This window comes from Macrotis lagotis, chromosome 3, assembly GCF_037893015.1.
Source record: "Macrotis lagotis isolate mMagLag1 chromosome 3, bilby.v1.9.chrom.fasta, whole genome shotgun sequence".
NCBI classification, from domain to species: domain Eukaryota; kingdom Metazoa; phylum Chordata; class Mammalia; order Peramelemorphia; family Peramelidae; genus Macrotis; species Macrotis lagotis.
In genome coordinates this window covers 38,375,369-38,393,330 of record NC_133660.1, presented here as the reverse complement: position 1 = coordinate 38,393,330, position 17,962 = coordinate 38,375,369, and the positions used below count along the sequence as shown (strand labels likewise).

Here is a 17,962-nt window from a genome sequence, read left to right as displayed (position 1 = left end):
TCTAGAAAATAAACATTACATATTTCATATAGTCTCTAGGTCAGGTTAATACAATTCTAATAATGTTCTGGATTTGGAGTCAGAGAATCCTGAGTCTCTTCTCTAGGACTCAGTTTCCTCATCTGTAAATGATCCAGATCTTATTATCTCTTTCTAAGGTTTGCCAGGGTCTGCTCTATCATCATAGACTTAAGGGACCCAAGGTGATAGTCATCTCAGGAAGAAAAGGAAGATTGAAGAGAGTCATGATGGAGGAACATGAGGAGCGTCTTAAATAAAGGTCTAATAACCATCCAATTGATTGTGTTCAAATCCCTACAAGATATGAAACATGTTTGGACTGTCTTTTGCCTTTTTTATTTGAATCACTAGTAGTAGCACTCTAGGGCCACTAGGTAATGCCATAATTCATAGAGTGCTGGCCCTGACTGGAGTCAGGAAACCTTACCTTCACGAGTTCAAATGTGGCCTCAAAAATTTCTAGCTGTGTGACCCTGGGCAAGTCACTTAACCCTTAACCCTGTTTGTCTCCATTTCCTTATCTTTTTTTTCCTTTTGGTAATTTATCAGGATGTCATAAACTTAGGAAGGTCTATGGAATGCAAATAAAATCATAATTAAACTTCATTTTGAATTAGTCTCCCTTTAGTACATGTGAAAACAATACTAAAAAGAACCATATTTCATGCTCAGATGTCATACAGTGTCAGTTGTATGTTTTGAAATAATTTCATAAATTCAGGGAAATAGTTCTGCATTCTGAAGTGTTAATATTGACCCTAAAAAAGTAATCATTTACTCTGGCTGATTCCAGCCAGGTAACTCCCAGTTCAGGTAACCTAATAGACCAGAAGAATGGATAGATATAAAGGGATAAAAAAGTCTTATTAAGAATGGCAAGCACTCTCTGAGGTACCACCTCACACCTCTCTGACTGGCCAATATGACCAGAAAGGATAACAATCATTGTTGGAAGGGTTGTGGGAAATCTGGGACACTATTGCATTGTTGGTGGAGCTGTGACCTCATCTAACCTTTCTGGAGAGAAATTTGGAACTACACCCAAAGGGCAACAAAAATGTGCATACCTTTTGATCCCAGCAATACCCACTACTGGGTCTATACCCTGAAGAGATGATGAAAAATATTCACATGCCCTGTTTGTGGTGGCAAAGAATTGGAAATCAAGTAAATGTCCTTCCATTGGGGAATGGCTTAGCAAACTGTGGTATATGTATGTGATGGAACACTATTGTTCAATTAGAAACAGGAGGGATGGGAATTCAGGGAAGCCTGGAGGGATTTGCATGAACTGAGTCTGAGCGAGATAAGCAGAACCAGAAAAACACTGTACATCCTAACAGCAACATAGAGGTGATGATCAACCTTGATGGACTCGCTCATTCCATCAGTGCAACAATCAGGGACAATTTGGGGCTGTCTGCAATGGAGAATACCATCTGTATCCAGAAAAAGAGCCAAGGAGTTTGAACAAAGACAAAGGACTATTCCCTTTAATTTAGAAAAAAAAAACCTGATATCTTATTGTCTGATCTTGCTATCTCTTATACTTTGTGTTTCTTCTTTAAGGATATGATTTCTCTCTCATCACACTCAATTTGGATCAATGTATACCATGGAAACAATGTAAAGACTGATAAATTGCCTTCTGGGGGGGGGGGAGGGAAGTACGATTGGCGTGAAAATTGTAAAACTCAAAAATAAATAAAATCTCTAATAAAAAAAATGGCAAGCAGAAGATGGTAGCAGGAGAAGAGCCTCTCCTAGGTGCTCTCCAAATATTTCAAAAATCTTAAAATTATGACTCTAACTAAATTTTTGAGAGAGAGAACCCATAAAAGATCCAGGGAGGCAATTCTCCAGACAAGGTAACCTGGAAAATAGTGGGAAAACTCTATTCCATGGAGTTAGAGGGGCAAGTGAAGAAACTTCAGCCTCCTGGGAACAGCCCCAGGGTGCCTGGGAGCCATGGCTCCCTGCAGCAGAAGCAGTTTTCTGACCTGCACCCTGGGGGAGCATTGGGCACAACTTGGAGGATCAGCAGGGAGACCTCTGCCAGAGTTAGCATGAAGCCCAGGCCCTCAGAGCAATTGAGGCACTCAGCGGAGGCCTCCGCAGACCAGATGGAGGAAACAGAAGCAGGAGCTGGCAAGCCTTCTAGACAGCTGCACCCTGAGTGCTCAGCCTACCGAAGGTAGAGGAGTGGAGGGAGACTTCCAAGGTCTGTCCTCTGTCCCTGAAACAGGACTCTGGGGCTCTGACAACAATTAGATCCTGATCACAGTCTATGCCCCCCCCATAGAACAATGACCACCCTCCCTCAGCCTTGTGGCAGAGGAGTGCGCTTGTGGTCATTCACAGATTAGGAGAGCAGTTAGAACCTCACACACTGAGGTCCTTGGGGGGGGATGTCCCAATAATACTCAAGAGCTCAGGAAGCACCCCAAAACCAGTCACAGGCTGGGGAAATGAGTAAACAGAGGGGGGAAAAGGAACCAGACCACTGGCAAATACTTTGTCTATAATCCCAAGGAGGATCAAAATACTCAATATGAAAATGAGGAAGTACAAGCTTCTTCATCTAAAGACTCCAAGAAAAATGGAAGTTGGGCTCAGGCTATGACTAGAGCTCAAAAAAGGTTTTGAAAATCAAGTAAGAGAAATAGAAGAAAAATTGGGAAAAGAAATGAGAGAGATACAGGAAAAACATGAAAACAAAGTCAGCAGCTTAGTTAAGGAGATCCAAACAAATGCTGAAGAAAATAATAGGTTAAAAACTAGCTCAGGTCAAATGGATAAAACAATCAAAAAGTTATTGAAGAGGGGTGGCTAGGTGGCTCAGTGGATAGAGTACTGGCCTTGGAGTCAGGAGTACCTGAGTTCAAATCTGGTCTCAGACACTTAATAATTACCTAGTGGCCTTGGGCAAGCCACTTAACCCCGTTTGCCTTGCAAAAAAAAAAAAAAAGAAAAAAGAAATCCTACAGGAAAATTGCCCTGATATCCTAGAAACAGAAGGCAAAAAAGAAATTGAGAGAATCTGCCAATCTCCCCCAGAAAGAGATCCAAAAAAGACCCCCAGGAATATTATAGCCAAGTTCCAGAATTCCCAAGTCAAAGAGAAAATATTACAAGCAACCAGAAGGACACAATTCAAATATCGTGGAGCTGCAGTCAGGATCATACAGGATTTAGCAGCATTCACATTAATAGGGCTTGGGATATAATATTCCAGAAGGCAAAAGAGCTTGGAATGCAACCGAGAATCAACTACCCAGCAAAACTGAACATCCTCTTTCAGGGAAAAGATGGACTTTCAATGAACCAAAGGAATTTCAAATATTCCTGTTGGAATGGCCAGAGCTGAACAGAAGGTTTGATCTTCAGATACAGGACTCAGGTGAAGCATAGAGAGCAGAGGAGAAAGGTAAATTATCAGGGACTTAATGATGATGAACTGCATGTATTCCTGCATAGAAAAATGATACTGGTAATACTCATAAGAAATTTCTCATTTAATGGAGCAGGTAGAAGGAGCTTTTATAGTTGAGGCACAGGAAAGAGCTGAATTTGAAGATATAATATATTGTAAAAATGGAGTCAATGGCTAAAAGGGAAATATACTGGGAGTAAGAGAAAGGAGAGGTGGAATAGGCTAAGATACTTCATATAAAAGGTTTTTTTTTTGCAATGAACTTTTGCAATGATATGGAAGGGGGAAGGTGAGGGGAAATGAGGGAACCTTCACTTGCATCAGAAATGGCTCACAGAGGAAACAGCATACACACTCAATAGGATATAAACATCTAGAGTAAAAAAGAGAGAAGGGGGACAGGGGGAAGGGAGGGATGTGGGTGATAAAGGAGAGGGTGATCATAGGAGGGAATAGTCACATATAACACATTTTCTTTTTTACTTTTTGCAAGGTGCTGGGATTGGGTAGCCTGTCTGGGACCACGGGGCCGTGTACTTGCTGGGTCTCTGGGGTAGTATATGGGCTTAGGGGCCTCTTGGCTCCAGGGTCGGTGCTCTGTCTGCTGCACCACTCAGCTACCCTACAGCACGTTTTAGAAGAGGGACAGAGTAAAAGGAGAGAGAAAATATAATAGATGGTAGTGGAGAGGAATGGATGGAGGGAATTACAATCAGCAACAGCAACTGTGGAAAGATATGGAAGTAACTTCTATGATGGACTTATGATAAAGAATGCAATCCACCTGAGACAGAGCTGATGGTATCAGAACACAGACTGAAGCACATTTTTTTCTTTCTTTTATTTTATTTCTCATGAGGTTCTATATTTTTGTAGGGGAGTGGGTATTACGTTTACTCTTAAACAAGAATATTTTAGTAATGTATAAAGAACTGTGGAGTTTGAACAAAGACCAAAGACTATTACCTTTAATTAAAAAAACAAAACAAAACTGTTAGCTTATTATGTAATTTTGCTATCTCTTATACTTTATTTTTCTTCCTTAAGGGTGTGATTTCTCTCTCATCACATTCAACATAGATCAATGTATACCATGTGAACAATGTAAAGACTAAGACTGCCTTCTGTGGGTGTGGGGGGAGGGAAGTGAGATTGGGGAAAAATTGTAAAATTCAAAATAAATAAATAAATAAAATGACAATTAGGAAAAAAGATGACAAGCAGGTGGGGCAGCTAGATGGCACTGTGGCTAGAGCACTGACCCTGGAGTCAGGAAGACCTGAGTTCAAATCCAGCCTTAATAATTACCTAGCCGTGACCTTGGACAAGTCACTTAGCTCCATTGCCTTGCAAAAAACAAACAAACAAGCAAAAATGGCAAGCAGGTTCCAGAGAAATAAGTCAGTGGACTGGAGATGGAAGACGGAAATTCTACCTAACACAAATAAATAGGAACAATGCACTTGGACAAAAATTAGATTAGTCCTAAAGGAAATGAATTATAATTTAAAATGGAAACTGAGAGCAGATTTCCTAAAGGAAAAAAAAAAAACTTCTTAATGTGAAATCAAACAATTATGACCTCCATAAACAGAATTTTAAATACAGCTTATTTAAGAAAAAGGGACCCCTGGAAGGAGTTACTGCCCCAAGCTCTGCTATCTTAGACCCTTATGGAGGAAAGCCATCTCCAGACCATCTGTTCACTTACTTTCTTTGGAGTCGGACAACTGGGTCAGCAAGGAGGTCGGTGAGATCTAGTTTTCTCCCTTTCTCGATGACATCACGGTGTTTCCGAACAAATAACCATCCAATATGGGAAAAGAAAAAGCCTCGCTGGGCATTGTGGGGGTCAGCATCTGTCTCTGAGTATTTGTGATGCACTCGATGGTCCCTGCACCACTCAAAGATGTCATTCTGCAAGGGGAAAGAGCACATAATGAAAAAAGGCCAAGAAATTCTCAGTTCTCCTTCTCATAAGTTTTTTCTCTTTATCCTCAATCTCATTCTTCTTATTTCCTTTCATTCCCTACCATGCACCCCAATCTGTGGGTTTTCATGGAAACCCAGTCATAACTAAAACCTATCACCTGAACAAGGGCAAGGGAGCTACTCACCTTGAGAATGAGCAGGAGCCAGCTCTAACCAGTTTGAAAGAGTTAACTGGTAAATTTATCTCTATTATATTTCAGAAATCAGACAATACAAATCTAGGCCTGATTTTTTTTAGCTGCTGATTCTTTAGATTTGTGAAAATGTTGATATGTAGATTAAATTTAAAAGTATATTGTATGTGATTTTTTTAAAAAAAAGAATGGTTAAACATTTACTGGGCATGGATGAGGGGCAATGTGGGAAACTCTGGGGTTTCTGAAAGTGTGTCCCCCAATGAGAAGTGGTGCCCCTTACCAGGGAGCAAGGTAGGTTGAGAAAGAAGACTGCTGGAAAATATTATTAAGAGTAGGTCATTGGGGTGGCTAGGTGGCACAGTGGATAAAGAACCGACCCTGGAGTCAGGAGTACTTGGGTTCAAATCCAGCATCAGACACTTAATAATTACCTAGCTGTGTGGCCTTGGGCAAGCCACTTAACCCCACTGCCTAGCAAAAACCTAAAAAAAAAAAAAAGAGTAGGTCATTAAGGGAGGAAGCCCCTCTTCTGAGGGAAGGTACTGTCTGTGCCTCTGCATGTTTCCCCCTAGTTTAAAGTCCCAGATGCCTCACCATAGTTGCAGGTTGGTTGTAAACATACTAGAACTTTTAGGAAAGGCAAGTTGGATTAAGAACCAGTGAATTTAATGTGAACATAGTGTAGAAATAATTAACAAGTCTCTCAAGTAGAAGATCATCTTCCGGGTGAAAGATGAGCCAGTTAAGATGAACTCTTGCCAGCAAGACTAAGAGAGAGATTGCTGTGCGATTGTTATCAGACAACCTCCTTTGACAGAGATGGCATTAGCAGCTGGGTTGAGAGGGACCGTGGACATCCTGTGAAGATGAAGAGCTGATCTTTAAATAAACAAGTGGTGAGGAGGTAGGATTTTCCAAACATGGAATGGAAGGAGCACATTCCTTTGCCCCTCAAGGGCAGGGAGACAAAGCATTGCATGTGAAGTTAGCACTGATAGATCATTTGTAGAGTACATTAAGGGGGATAAAGCATAAGAAGTCTGAAAAGATAGAAAGGGGCAAGGCTGGTAAGAACTTGTATTTGACTTTTCATTTATGGAATCAAACAAACATTTCTGTAATAGTACAATAAAAATATGATTGTACATGAAACTGCAAATGATGAAGAAGCAAATGTCACCTCTTTTCTGAAACGTGTGTGTGTGCGTGCAAAACGAAGATGCTGTAATGACAAGCTTGATCCTTCAGCACAATGGTTAGAGCACTAAAGTTAGAAATAGCCTAGGTTTAAATGGACACTTACAAGTTGTGTGACCAAGACAAGTCATTTAACCTCTGTGTGACTCAGTTTTCCCATCTGAAAAATGGGGAAAATAATACTGGCTACCTCACTAGCTTGTTAAGGCACTTTGAATTCCTCATTTAACAGAAAGAGAAAAGCATGGTGTTAACAAGTCTATTATGCTCTTTTTTCCTATTGGTGATTTAAATTTCAACTTTTTTTTATTCTAAGACATTCTCAATTTACACACACCTTTAGACACAAAGAGTGCACACACACACACACACACACACACACACACACACACACACTCACACACACCATCTTTGATGAAAAAAAAAAAGCCTACATGTCTTTTGTCTTCACTATTAGTTGATCTGGGACATTTCCAGGATCTTTGCTTGACTCCATTTTGTAGACAATCATAGCCATCAATTAATTAAAAAAAATTTGTTAAGCACCCACCTTGTACTACAAACTGCTAGGCACCAGCATATAAATACAAAGAATGAAACTATACTAGATGACATGCCATACATGTGTGTGTATGTGTATGGACAGGTATAAATTACATACATAGTGAGAGGCTACATGGTTTAGTAGATGGACAACTGACTTTGGAGTCAAGAAAATATGGATCAAGTTCCACATGGGATGCATCCAAATTGAGGGACCCTGGACAATAACTTAATCTCTCAACAACCTAGGACACTCTCTTAAGACTTCAAGATGGAAAAGCATCAAAGCTGTAAGATTCAGTCCTGATGTGTTTTGACAGAGGAATTTCTCCAACAGCAGTTCCCTAGATTAACAATAGATACAATTTTTTTAAGGCAATGGGGTTAAGTGGCTTGCCCAAGGCCACACAGCTAGGTAATTATTAAGTGTCTGAGACTGGATTTGAACCCAGCTACTCCTGACTCCAGGGCCAATGCTCTATCCACTACGCCACCTAGCTGCCCTAGAACTAAAAGAACAAATATAAATAAAAGCAAGTTTGTTGGGAGAGAATAACAGTAGGTGGGGGGGGTGGAGGAATAAGAATATCTTACATTAGAAGAAGGTCTATTGTGTCAGGAAGAAAGAATGGAATTTGAGGGAGGGCATTCCAGACATAAAGCAATACTAGTTAGCACAAAAATAGAGAAGCTGGAGATGACATGCTGTGTGTGTGAGAAATCAAAAGAGGATCATTTGATTAGATTAAAAAGCTTGAGAAGGAAGAACCAGACTGGAAGAGTAGGTTGGAAATATCTTAGGAAGAATTTGAAATGCAAAATTAAAGAGTTTATGTTTTATCCTCTTGCTATTAGGGAAACACTGGAGTTTATTGCATAGGCAAGTGATAGAGTCAGATTTTCACTAATGGAAAATCACTTTGGCAGCTGTGTAGAGGGGCAGAGACTAGAGGTAGGGACAGCATTTTGAAGGTTTTTGTGGTCGTGTAGATAAGATATGGGGGCTTGAGCTAAGGTGGTGCTTACATGAGTAAAGATATTGGCTATAAGAGATATTGAGAGTATTGAAATGACAAAATTTGGAAACTGATTTTCTATGTGGGTGATAGAAATTGGGGAGTTGAAGATAATACCATGGCATGAATGTGGAAAATTGGAAGATTAGTGGTACCTTTTGTAGGTATAGGAAAGCATGGAAGGGGGGCAGAAAGATTAGGAATTATATAGTGATATACTCCAATTCTTGGAATAAAGAATCACTGTTGGACAAAAACTAATAGGAATACTGGAACGCAATTAGGTATAGACCAACATCTCATACCTCATGCAAAGGTAAGTCTCAAATGGATACATGACTTTGAGATATAAAAAGTCACATCATGAGCAAGTTAAAGGAGTAAGGAAAAAATACTTTTTTGGAGTTATGACTAGTTCATGATCAAACAAAACATAGAGAGGATCACAGAAGGCAAAGTGGACAATATTGATTAAATATTTAATTTAAATTTAAAAGTTAAAATTAGAAGGGAAGCAGTGAAATAAAGAAAAAAGATCTTTGCAGCATATTTCTCTGATAAAAATCTCATGCAGGGGGTGGCTAGGTGGCGTAGTGGACAAAGCACCGGCCTCGGAGTCAGGAGTACCTGGGTTCAAATCCGGTCTCAGAGACACTTAATAATTACCTAGCTGTGTGGCCTTGGGCAAGCCACTTAACCCCATTTGCCTTGCAAAAACCTAAAAAAAAAAAATTTCATGCAAAAGATACATAAAGAACTGATTCAAATTTTATACAAACAGGCAAATTGTAAAAGGAAGAAATCCAAGCTATCAACAACCAAGATGAAAAATGTGCCAAATCACTAATAATTAGAACTTAATGGATCTTAATTGATTCTCTGAACACTTCCAGACTGTCCAGCTCCAGGATTTCCTATGATCTTTTTGGAAGGTAAGTTTAACCCAAGGTCTCTTTGACCCTCAGCAAAGTCTCTCAGTTTCTGTGGGAATTCTGATAAGGTAGAATTTCAAGACTATAAATTATTATACTTGATACAATAGTATGCTATAAATAGTAAGAATATTGTGCTCTAATAGGAATAAATTGTATTAATATAATAGTATGAATGTAATACAAAATATTAATATACTATTCATTATAATATGACTAAATACTATGAGTATATACCTATAATAGGAATATCATATTATTCATAATACTATGAATTAAAAGTATGAATATAATATGTACCATTTATAAATAGTAAAGTAGTAGAGGTAGAATCCTTAAAAGTAGTAAAAAAAAAATTAGGAGAATCCCAAAGTCTAAAAGAAACCACGGAAATTAGAATAAAGCAGATTTTTTTTATTAAAGTGGAAAATATGGCTCACAACCTGGGGAGGGTATTTCTGGTTCTAACTGAAAATCATTATACCAATATTTTGGCCAGAGGCTAAGAAAGAACTGGGGGCTTACAAACAACTCTAGAGTTGGTTTATGGACACCACAAAGGTAGTTTCAGTTTTATTTGAGAGGGTTCAGTTTGCAAATAGTTATAGTGGGAGCTTTCTTTTTTGTTTTAACATAAACAGAGTTAGGATAAGGTGAATAGGGCTTTTCCTCAAATTGCTGGCATGGAAAGAGCCACTTTTTATTCAAACTAATCTAGAACCTCCATAGTTTCCCACACATTGCACTTCATAACCAAGCACCTGCCCATTGTTGTGTCACAACTCCATTCCATTGACCAGATCCAGAATGTGACCCCCAAGATCTTGTCACGCTGGCATCCTTCTCCAAGATCCCACTTCCTCACTTTAGGCCAGTCACTCAGGGATGGAGGCCTAGACTCACTAACGGCTTCTTCCCTCTGCCCCTATTCATGGTATAAATTTGCTGATGGTCAATTGTTCTAATTCTCTAGTACTTCCATAGCCAGCTTTAGCCTACTCACAAATGTTTTTGCCTAGGATAAAAGAATTCCTATCTATGACTTTGATCTTGATTAGGAAGAAGGTCTAACAAGATATTCTATTTTTACCTCTGGATATAATTACTTGAAATATGATGTCTAGGTTCTTTTTTTTTTTTTTACTCCATGGCTTTCAGAAGTCCAATAAATCTTTTTTTTAATATTTGAAAGGCAATGGGATTAAGTGACTTATCCAAGGTCACACAGCCAAGTAAGTATTAAGTATCTGAGGCCAGATTTGAACTCAGGTACTCTTGACTCCAGGCCAGTGCTCTATCTAACTGCCCCAGTCCAATAAATCTAAAATTGTCTCTCCTCAATCTATTTTCCATTGTTTTTTCAAGGAAAATCTCACATTTTCTTCTATTTTCATTCTTTTGAATTTGTTTTATTGTTTCTTAAAGTCTCATGGGGTCATCAGCTTCCACTTGACTAATTCTAATTTTTAAGGAATTATTTTCCTCAGTGAACTTTTGTACCTTTTTTCATTTAGCCAATTCTGTTTTTCAAGGTGTTATTTTCTTCAGAATTTTTTATGCCTTTTTTATCAAGCTGTGAATTCTCTTTTCAAAATTTTCTTGCATCATTCTCATTTCTTTTCCCAGCTTTTTTCCTTTATCACTCTTTAACTCTTCTGAGAATTCTTGTTACATTTCAGCCCAATTATCATTTTTCTTTGAGGTTTTTTGGTGTAGCTCTTTTCAAATGTTGTCTTCCTCTATGCCTATTTATTGGTCTTCCCTGCCACCGTGGTAGTTTTTCATGGTCAGGTTCTTCTTCTTCTTTTTTTTTCTCATTGTCCCAGCCTATTTCTTGACTTTTAACTTGATGTTAAAGTTGGGCTCTGCTCACCTGGGGGTGGGGGAGGCACCATATCAAGCTTCAACCATTTTCATGCTGCTGTTTTCAGAGCTTGTTTTGGGGGGGGTCTACAAGTTTGTTGGAAGGGGTCAGCTGAGTCCCAACTTGTACTCTGTCATCTTGGCTTTACCCCCAGCATATGGTTTTTATCTTTATTGGTTTTCCAACAACTTGCTTAGGAATAGATGATTGTTTCATAAAAGTTAACAGTAGTGTCTAGTTCCATCCCTTAAGGAAGGCCTGTCCAGTGACCTTGGGACAAAACTGAGGGAAATTTCAATTTTACTCTTGATACTTTTCTTTCTAGTTAATGGAAAGACAGAAACTTGCCCCAGCACTCTAGCTTGAAAGTATAGGTTTTGAAGATAAGGTTTTATAAATATATTTTATGAGACAATGATATTCTAGGTTTTGAAGATAAGGTTTTACAAATATATCTTATGAGACAATGATATTCTATCTAAAAAAAGGTGTTTCTATCCAATAGATTAAAAAGAAGACCACATTACTGCCTCAATTCTTTAGGAACTTCTTGTTTCACTTGGAACACTATTTCAGGCCCAGGGGCCTGTCTTAATTTGCTCCAGTTCAGATGCCAATATTTTATCATTCACAAGAACATTCTGTGCTTTACTCAATTGTTTATTTTGGGTCGACCCTGATTTCCCTCCAGATAACACCTGGCACTGACAATCTGTAAGAAAGGCCAGAAAGTCCCTAAACAGGGACTTGGCAGCATTTTAAGTCTTTTGGAAAACTCTACCCTCAAGAGAACAAGTAACTACTTGTTGCCTAATATCAGCAAGGATTATTGATGATACAGCTTATGTGGTTTATGGTTACCACAAGGGTATATTCTATTTTCTTTAGGGTCTTCCAGAGGTCTTCCAGTGGAAGACCATCAAGTACATGTGTTTTAGAAAGTGTTGGTTAAGAAAATTTAAGATACCCAAGTCAGAGATATTTCATTGATAAGCAAGTCAATGTTCAAAGAATGCCCTTGTTCCAACAAGGGTCAGATTAACAGAATACCAGATTCTCAGGCTATCAGGCTAATGGGCAAAATTTCTAGGCATGCCCTTATGGCACTGTCCTCAATTAGGGGAATAACAATTAAAATCCAGATCATTGCACAAGCAAATGGAAAATTACCGGATTGATCTCTGGGGTAGGAAAAAAATCTGATATTGATATTATACATTATAGTATAAGCACTGCTCAACTAGTACCTCCTCTGAAATACATATATATATATATATATATATATATATATATATATATATATATATACACATACATATATATTTGAAGAAGATATCTAATCTTGGTGTTCTTCTTAGGGTCAGGAAAACCTGAATTCAAATCCTGCCTCAACCACCCTTCTTGATCCTGGGTAAGTCAATGAACCTCTTTTTACTACAATTTTAGCTTCTGCAAAATGGGAATAATGAAAATACTAACCTCATGGGGTTATTATGAGGATTCTATGAGATAACTTGTATAAAGTGCTTTGCAAATCTTAAAATGCTACTTAAACATTATGTAGAAATAGTAATAGTAATATAATTCATTATTAATCAAAACAATTACTATTACTACAATAATAGTATGTTATAAAGTTTACAGAAATCTTTTATAAATATCAAATTATAATAATATAAATATTATTATGCTACAGTGATGATGATGAATTTATTGGGAATCTCATCATTAAAATCATATAAAATTATATGTATGTATGTTTGTGTACGTGTGTGTGTGTGTGTGTGTGTGTGTGTGTGTGTGTTTATGGCACTGATAAAATGAAACAGTTCCAGATGGAGGAAGTAATTTTTATTTTTTATTTATTATTTTATTATTCACATAAAATTGGAGAGGGAATTGAGATATTTTCACCAGAATGAAGTTGGTCAGCCACCCTCTTTTTCCTCAATTTTCCCTATTCTGTTGCTTTTACTTGTCTCCTTAATGAGAATAATTTCCCTCTATTGATTATCCCTAATTTATCCCATCTCTAACTTGTTTGTGCAGTTTGTTTGCAGGTTCTCTCCTTCATTAGACTGTAAGTTTCTTGAGGGCAGGGACTTTTGCCTTTCTTTCTATCTCCAGTAGTTAACATAGTGCCTGGCTAGGTGCTTGATACATGTTTGTTGATTGGCTGACTAGTTACCTGAATTGGAAACTTTGGAATGACTTTTTCTTCCTTTTCTCTCACCTCTCTCCTCTTATGTATTATTTATTGGTCTTCCCTGCCACCGTGGTAGTTTTTCATGGTCAGGTTCTTCTTCTTCAAATAATCAAAATAATTGTCACACTCAGGTAACTTAGTTGCTACTAGACAGATGATATATGTACAAATAAGTCTAATAGGAAGAAAATTGAGAGAAACATCACACTGCCATCTGGAGAAGGCTTCATGAAAATAATTATAACTAAAATTTATATATTACTTACTATGTGTTAGTGCTTTTCACAAATTAACTCATTTGATTCTCACAACAACCTTTGGAAGTTAGTGCTGTTATTATCCTCATTTTATATATGGGGAAACTGAGGTAGATAGAGAATAAATGACTTGTCCAGGGTCACACAGCTAGTAAAAGTCTGAGGTCCAATTTGGACTCAGGTCTTCCAGACTACAGACTTCTGATCCCACCTAGCAGTCTTAGATATAACCTGAAAGAAAATGAAGATTCTAAGAGATGGAGAGTCTTTCAGGCATATGGCTTCGATGGAGACATAGAGGTAAGAGATGGAGTATTGACACCAAGGAATGGCTAGTATGGAATATGGTATCTCTGAAAGGAATAAATCTGGAAAATTAAGTGGGAGCCAAATTGTGGAGGACCTTAATGTCAAACTAAAGAGTTTTCTTTATCTTGCAGGCAATGGGGAGCCATTGAAGGTTTGTGAGCAGGAGTGACATGAGTGAAACTGTGCCTCAGGAAGCTTAATTTATTAGCTGAGGCAAGCTTGCCTTGAAGAAGGAAATATTGGAAGCAAGGAGGCAAGTTAGGAGATATGATGGCAAAGTGTCTGTGAAACAGAAAAGATGACAGATAATGGAATGGTGGTAAGGGAAAAATTTGAGCAACTGGTCAGTCAGTCCATAAATATCTATTAAGCACCAACTATGAGCCAGGATGGAAATATAAAGAAAGAGAAAAGAAAATGAGCTTGTATGTAACTCACAGTCTATTGGAAAGACAACATGCAAGTATAAATAAGGCAAGGTGAGGATAAGTAGTGAAGGCAGAATCCAGAAAACCTGCCAAGTCCAGTCCTTACCTGGAAAGCCATGGAGTTGACAGCAGCCAGGAACATCCTCAAAGGTAGCTTGGCTTTATAGGATCGGTGGCTCCACAAGCGATGGGCACCAGCTGTTACTCCCAGAGCTGACAGGAAGAAACAGAGGTATGCTGCAAAACACAACAAAGGAGAAATACTCATAAATTGGGAAGAAATTTTTAAATTTCCTTTTTTTTATTCACTGGGAAAGAATTCATGAGATTGTCCAAGGAAAAAGAGACTCTCCTTTGATGGAAAATCAAGAAATTGAGAAACTGTAGCCTTCTATTGATTTGTGGCTTTCTAAATCTGGACTGAGGAGACAGAAAGACCTTTCTCTGAGAAACTCTGACCTTCATATTCCAAACATCTTCTCAAACTTTTCTTTCTCCCCAGTTGAAGCTTGAACGTCCAAATTACTCTGAGATAAGACAGTCATAAAAATCAATTCCCTTTGGATCCTCTCCTGCCCCTTGACACACAAGTAGTTGTTTTACAGACAGCATGATAATAAATGAGTTTGCTTCTATAGATCTTTAACTTGCAAAAAAAATTTTAATTGGTTTTAAACAGTCAGACTCTGTGAGCAAATGAGAACAATAATAGAAATGACAAAAATTCAGGGATGCTCCATGCCTTGATCTGCATTACCTCTGATTATATTGAAACAAGGATAATGAGGCTGTGGCTAGACCAGACAAAGGTTTGACCCATGTTAGAGAAAAGTAGAGTGAGGATTCCCACAGGTTGAGGTTGGAGATGGAGACCACAGTGCAAAATGTTTACTTCTGTAAACATGAACAGGGATTATCTGCCCTTCTTCAAGTGCTTCTCAGGGTAAACCAACGTTTCAACTCTTAGTTCAAATACCTGAGTCCAGTCATAAGATTCTGATGGGTAATTTTTGTTTATGCTTGGTCTGATCAATTTATCCTAAGGGTGCTCATTGAACTGACTCAGAGCGGTTGATGGGAAGGAGTCACTAGAGAAAAGCCTGGGACTGAAACTTCATTGTGATCAGAGGATTTCAGATCTACCTGGTGGATTCAGGCAGTACAGGGAGATTAATCACTATTCCCTATTTTTCTGCCCTCTCCAACCACTTTGGATATTTTAAGTTATCCTCATTTTCATTTTCCTCATTTTCAAAAACTCCTTACATTCTATCACCAAAACACATCTAGAGGACTGAGGGTAGGGATAGAAAGTGAACATGGAATTAATATGGTCTTTTCTCTTTGGCTCCAATTTGAAGACCTGTAAAAGGAGGTAGCTGAAGCATATGCTTCAGAAAGGCTAAACTAACTTACAAACTTTCTGCCACCAGAAATTGCTAACTCATATTATTATCAAAATAGTTTAGATTTACTTTTGAAAACTATTATGAATCAATAATTCTCTTTTTATGCTAAAAGCTACCAGTAATTAGAATCTCCTCTCTCTGTGTCTCTGTGTCTCTGTGTCTCTGTGTCTCTCTCTGTCTCTGTCTCTGTCTCTGTCTCTGTCTGTCTGTCTGTCTGTCTCTCTCTCTCTCTCTCTCTCTCTCTCTCTCTCTCTCTCTCTCTCAGCATTCCTCTGCTAAGCTTGCATAACAATAAGCTGGGGTTTCCTGAAGCAGATCTTTAAACCATCAATGACCACTTTCCAAGTCTACACTCAGGCAGACGTGCTTGTTGCTGATCCTTTACAGCTGAATATTTGAGTCCTAATAGTAGGTTCCAATCAAAGGTAGAAAATACACACAAGGGGCGGCTAGGTGGCACAGTGGATAGTACTCTGGTCCTAGAGTCAGGAGGACCTGAGTTCAAATCCAGCCTCAGACACTTAGTAATTGCCTAGCTGTGTGACCTTGGGCAAGTCACATAATACCATTGCCTTAAATAAATAAAATTTTAAAAAAAGGAACTACACAAACACACACACACACACACACACACACACACACACACACGTCACCCCTGAATAGAAGATATTAACTTAGAGTCAGTTCTATAGACTTTGCTCATTATCTCTCTAAGAAATGGAAATCGATATCAATACCACAATATCCACCCAGAATCCTGTTTATTTTTCATGGAAGGAAGAGCGGAATTTAATTGCATTAGAGTTCTAAATAAAAGTATAATGTCTTTTTAATAAGTGTGGAGTCTCACTAGAAGACATTCATTAAACATTTTAGTCTCTATTCAAGGACAGTTTAGGTCTAGGAGGTCACTTGTACTTTCACTAAAGTGGCTTCGAGGCTGTTCATCCTATATACATAAGCCATAAGGCAATATTCAAAACTTGCCATGGTCAACTCATTTTTAGACTCATCAGATAATTCCTCAGCATCTCCCAAGCTCTCTCTATTGTCTAGTGCTCTTCAAATACTTCCTATCTCACAGTATGAAGTGATTCCTAAAATAATTCACAAGACACTCAGCTCATGCCACCCAGCCACTTCAAATCCAATCTTTTCCTCCATTCTCAGGATGTTACATAAGAACTCATTCAGGAAGGATTACAGGCTAATGTGTTTACTATAGTCAAAATGCTCATCCCATAAGCTCCAAAGCAGTGAATCATGACTACTTCTGGAAAGGTTTTTATTCCCCTCACCTTAGTTTTTCTATCTTTGCTTTCAATGGGAAGGCAGGGCTGGCTAGAACAACACATCAGGGACTGCAGAGCAGTATCACAAAACATTCTGCATCTTGAGACCCCCACACTCCTGTTGTCCATACAGTCTGATACTCCAGGTCTGAGCTCCAGGAATATTTCTCCAAAATATCCATCTATCACAGACTTCTTCTGCACATATGTCCCAGGAATAGCCAGAAGTCCCAAAAGCAAGTCAGCCTTTTAGAACTTCCATGAAATTTCTTCTTTCCTTCTTTTCTTTCTTCCTTGCTTTTTTCCTTCCTTCTTTCCTTCCTTTTCTGCTTCCCCTCCTTTCTTCCTTCCCTTCTTTCCTTCCCTCCTTTTTTTCTTCCTCTTTCCTTTCTTCCCATTTCCTTCCTTCTTTATAATTCTTCCACTTCACTTTGCATCAGCTCAAAAAGGTCTTACTATGTTTTTCTGAGCCCCCGCCATCATGTCCCCACAGCACAATAGGATTCCAACACAAACATATGAAATATTTGTCCCCATTTCTAATTTGTTGCCACCGCAAAAGCTGTTATATTTTTATTCACATGTGTCCTTTTCTTTTTATCTCTTTGGGATGAAACCTAATAGTAGTAGAATTATGGGTTAAAAGGATATGCATAACATGGGGGTGATGATCAACCTTAATGGACTTGCTAATTTCATCAGTGCAACAATCAGCCACAATTTTGGGGGTATCTGTGATGGAGAATACCATCTGTGTCCAGAGATAGAATTGTGGAGTTGAATAAAAACTAAAGACCTTCAATTTAGGGGGGAAAACCCATTATCTTATTATGTAATTTTGCTATTTCTTATACTTTATTTTTTTTTCTTAAGGATATGATTTCTCTCTCATCACATTCAGCTTAGATCAGTGTATACCATGGAAA

General features: G+C 38.3%; 1 protein-coding gene and 1 long non-coding RNA gene across 2 annotated transcripts in view; one reads left to right on the top strand and one right to left on the bottom strand.

The window, feature by feature from the left end:
- SCD5 (stearoyl-CoA desaturase 5) overlaps nucleotides 1-17,962 on the bottom strand; it is a 70,931-nt gene that overhangs the window by 22,627 nt on the left and 30,342 nt on the right. Inside the window, exons 2-3 of the mRNA XM_074227384.1 lie at nucleotides 14,442-14,572; nucleotides 5,166-5,371 (exon numbers count right to left, since the gene is read on the bottom strand). Coding sequence (XP_074083485.1) covers nucleotides 5,166-5,371; nucleotides 14,442-14,572 — 337 coding nt within the window. The remainder of the gene's footprint in view (nucleotides 1-5,165; nucleotides 5,372-14,441; nucleotides 14,573-17,962) is intronic.
- On the top strand, nucleotides 10,094-15,210 carry LOC141516050 (uncharacterized). The gene is made up of 3 exons (XR_012476594.1): nucleotides 10,094-10,205; nucleotides 12,494-12,546; nucleotides 14,039-15,210. It is a non-coding gene; the product is annotated as an uncharacterized LOC141516050 (long non-coding RNA).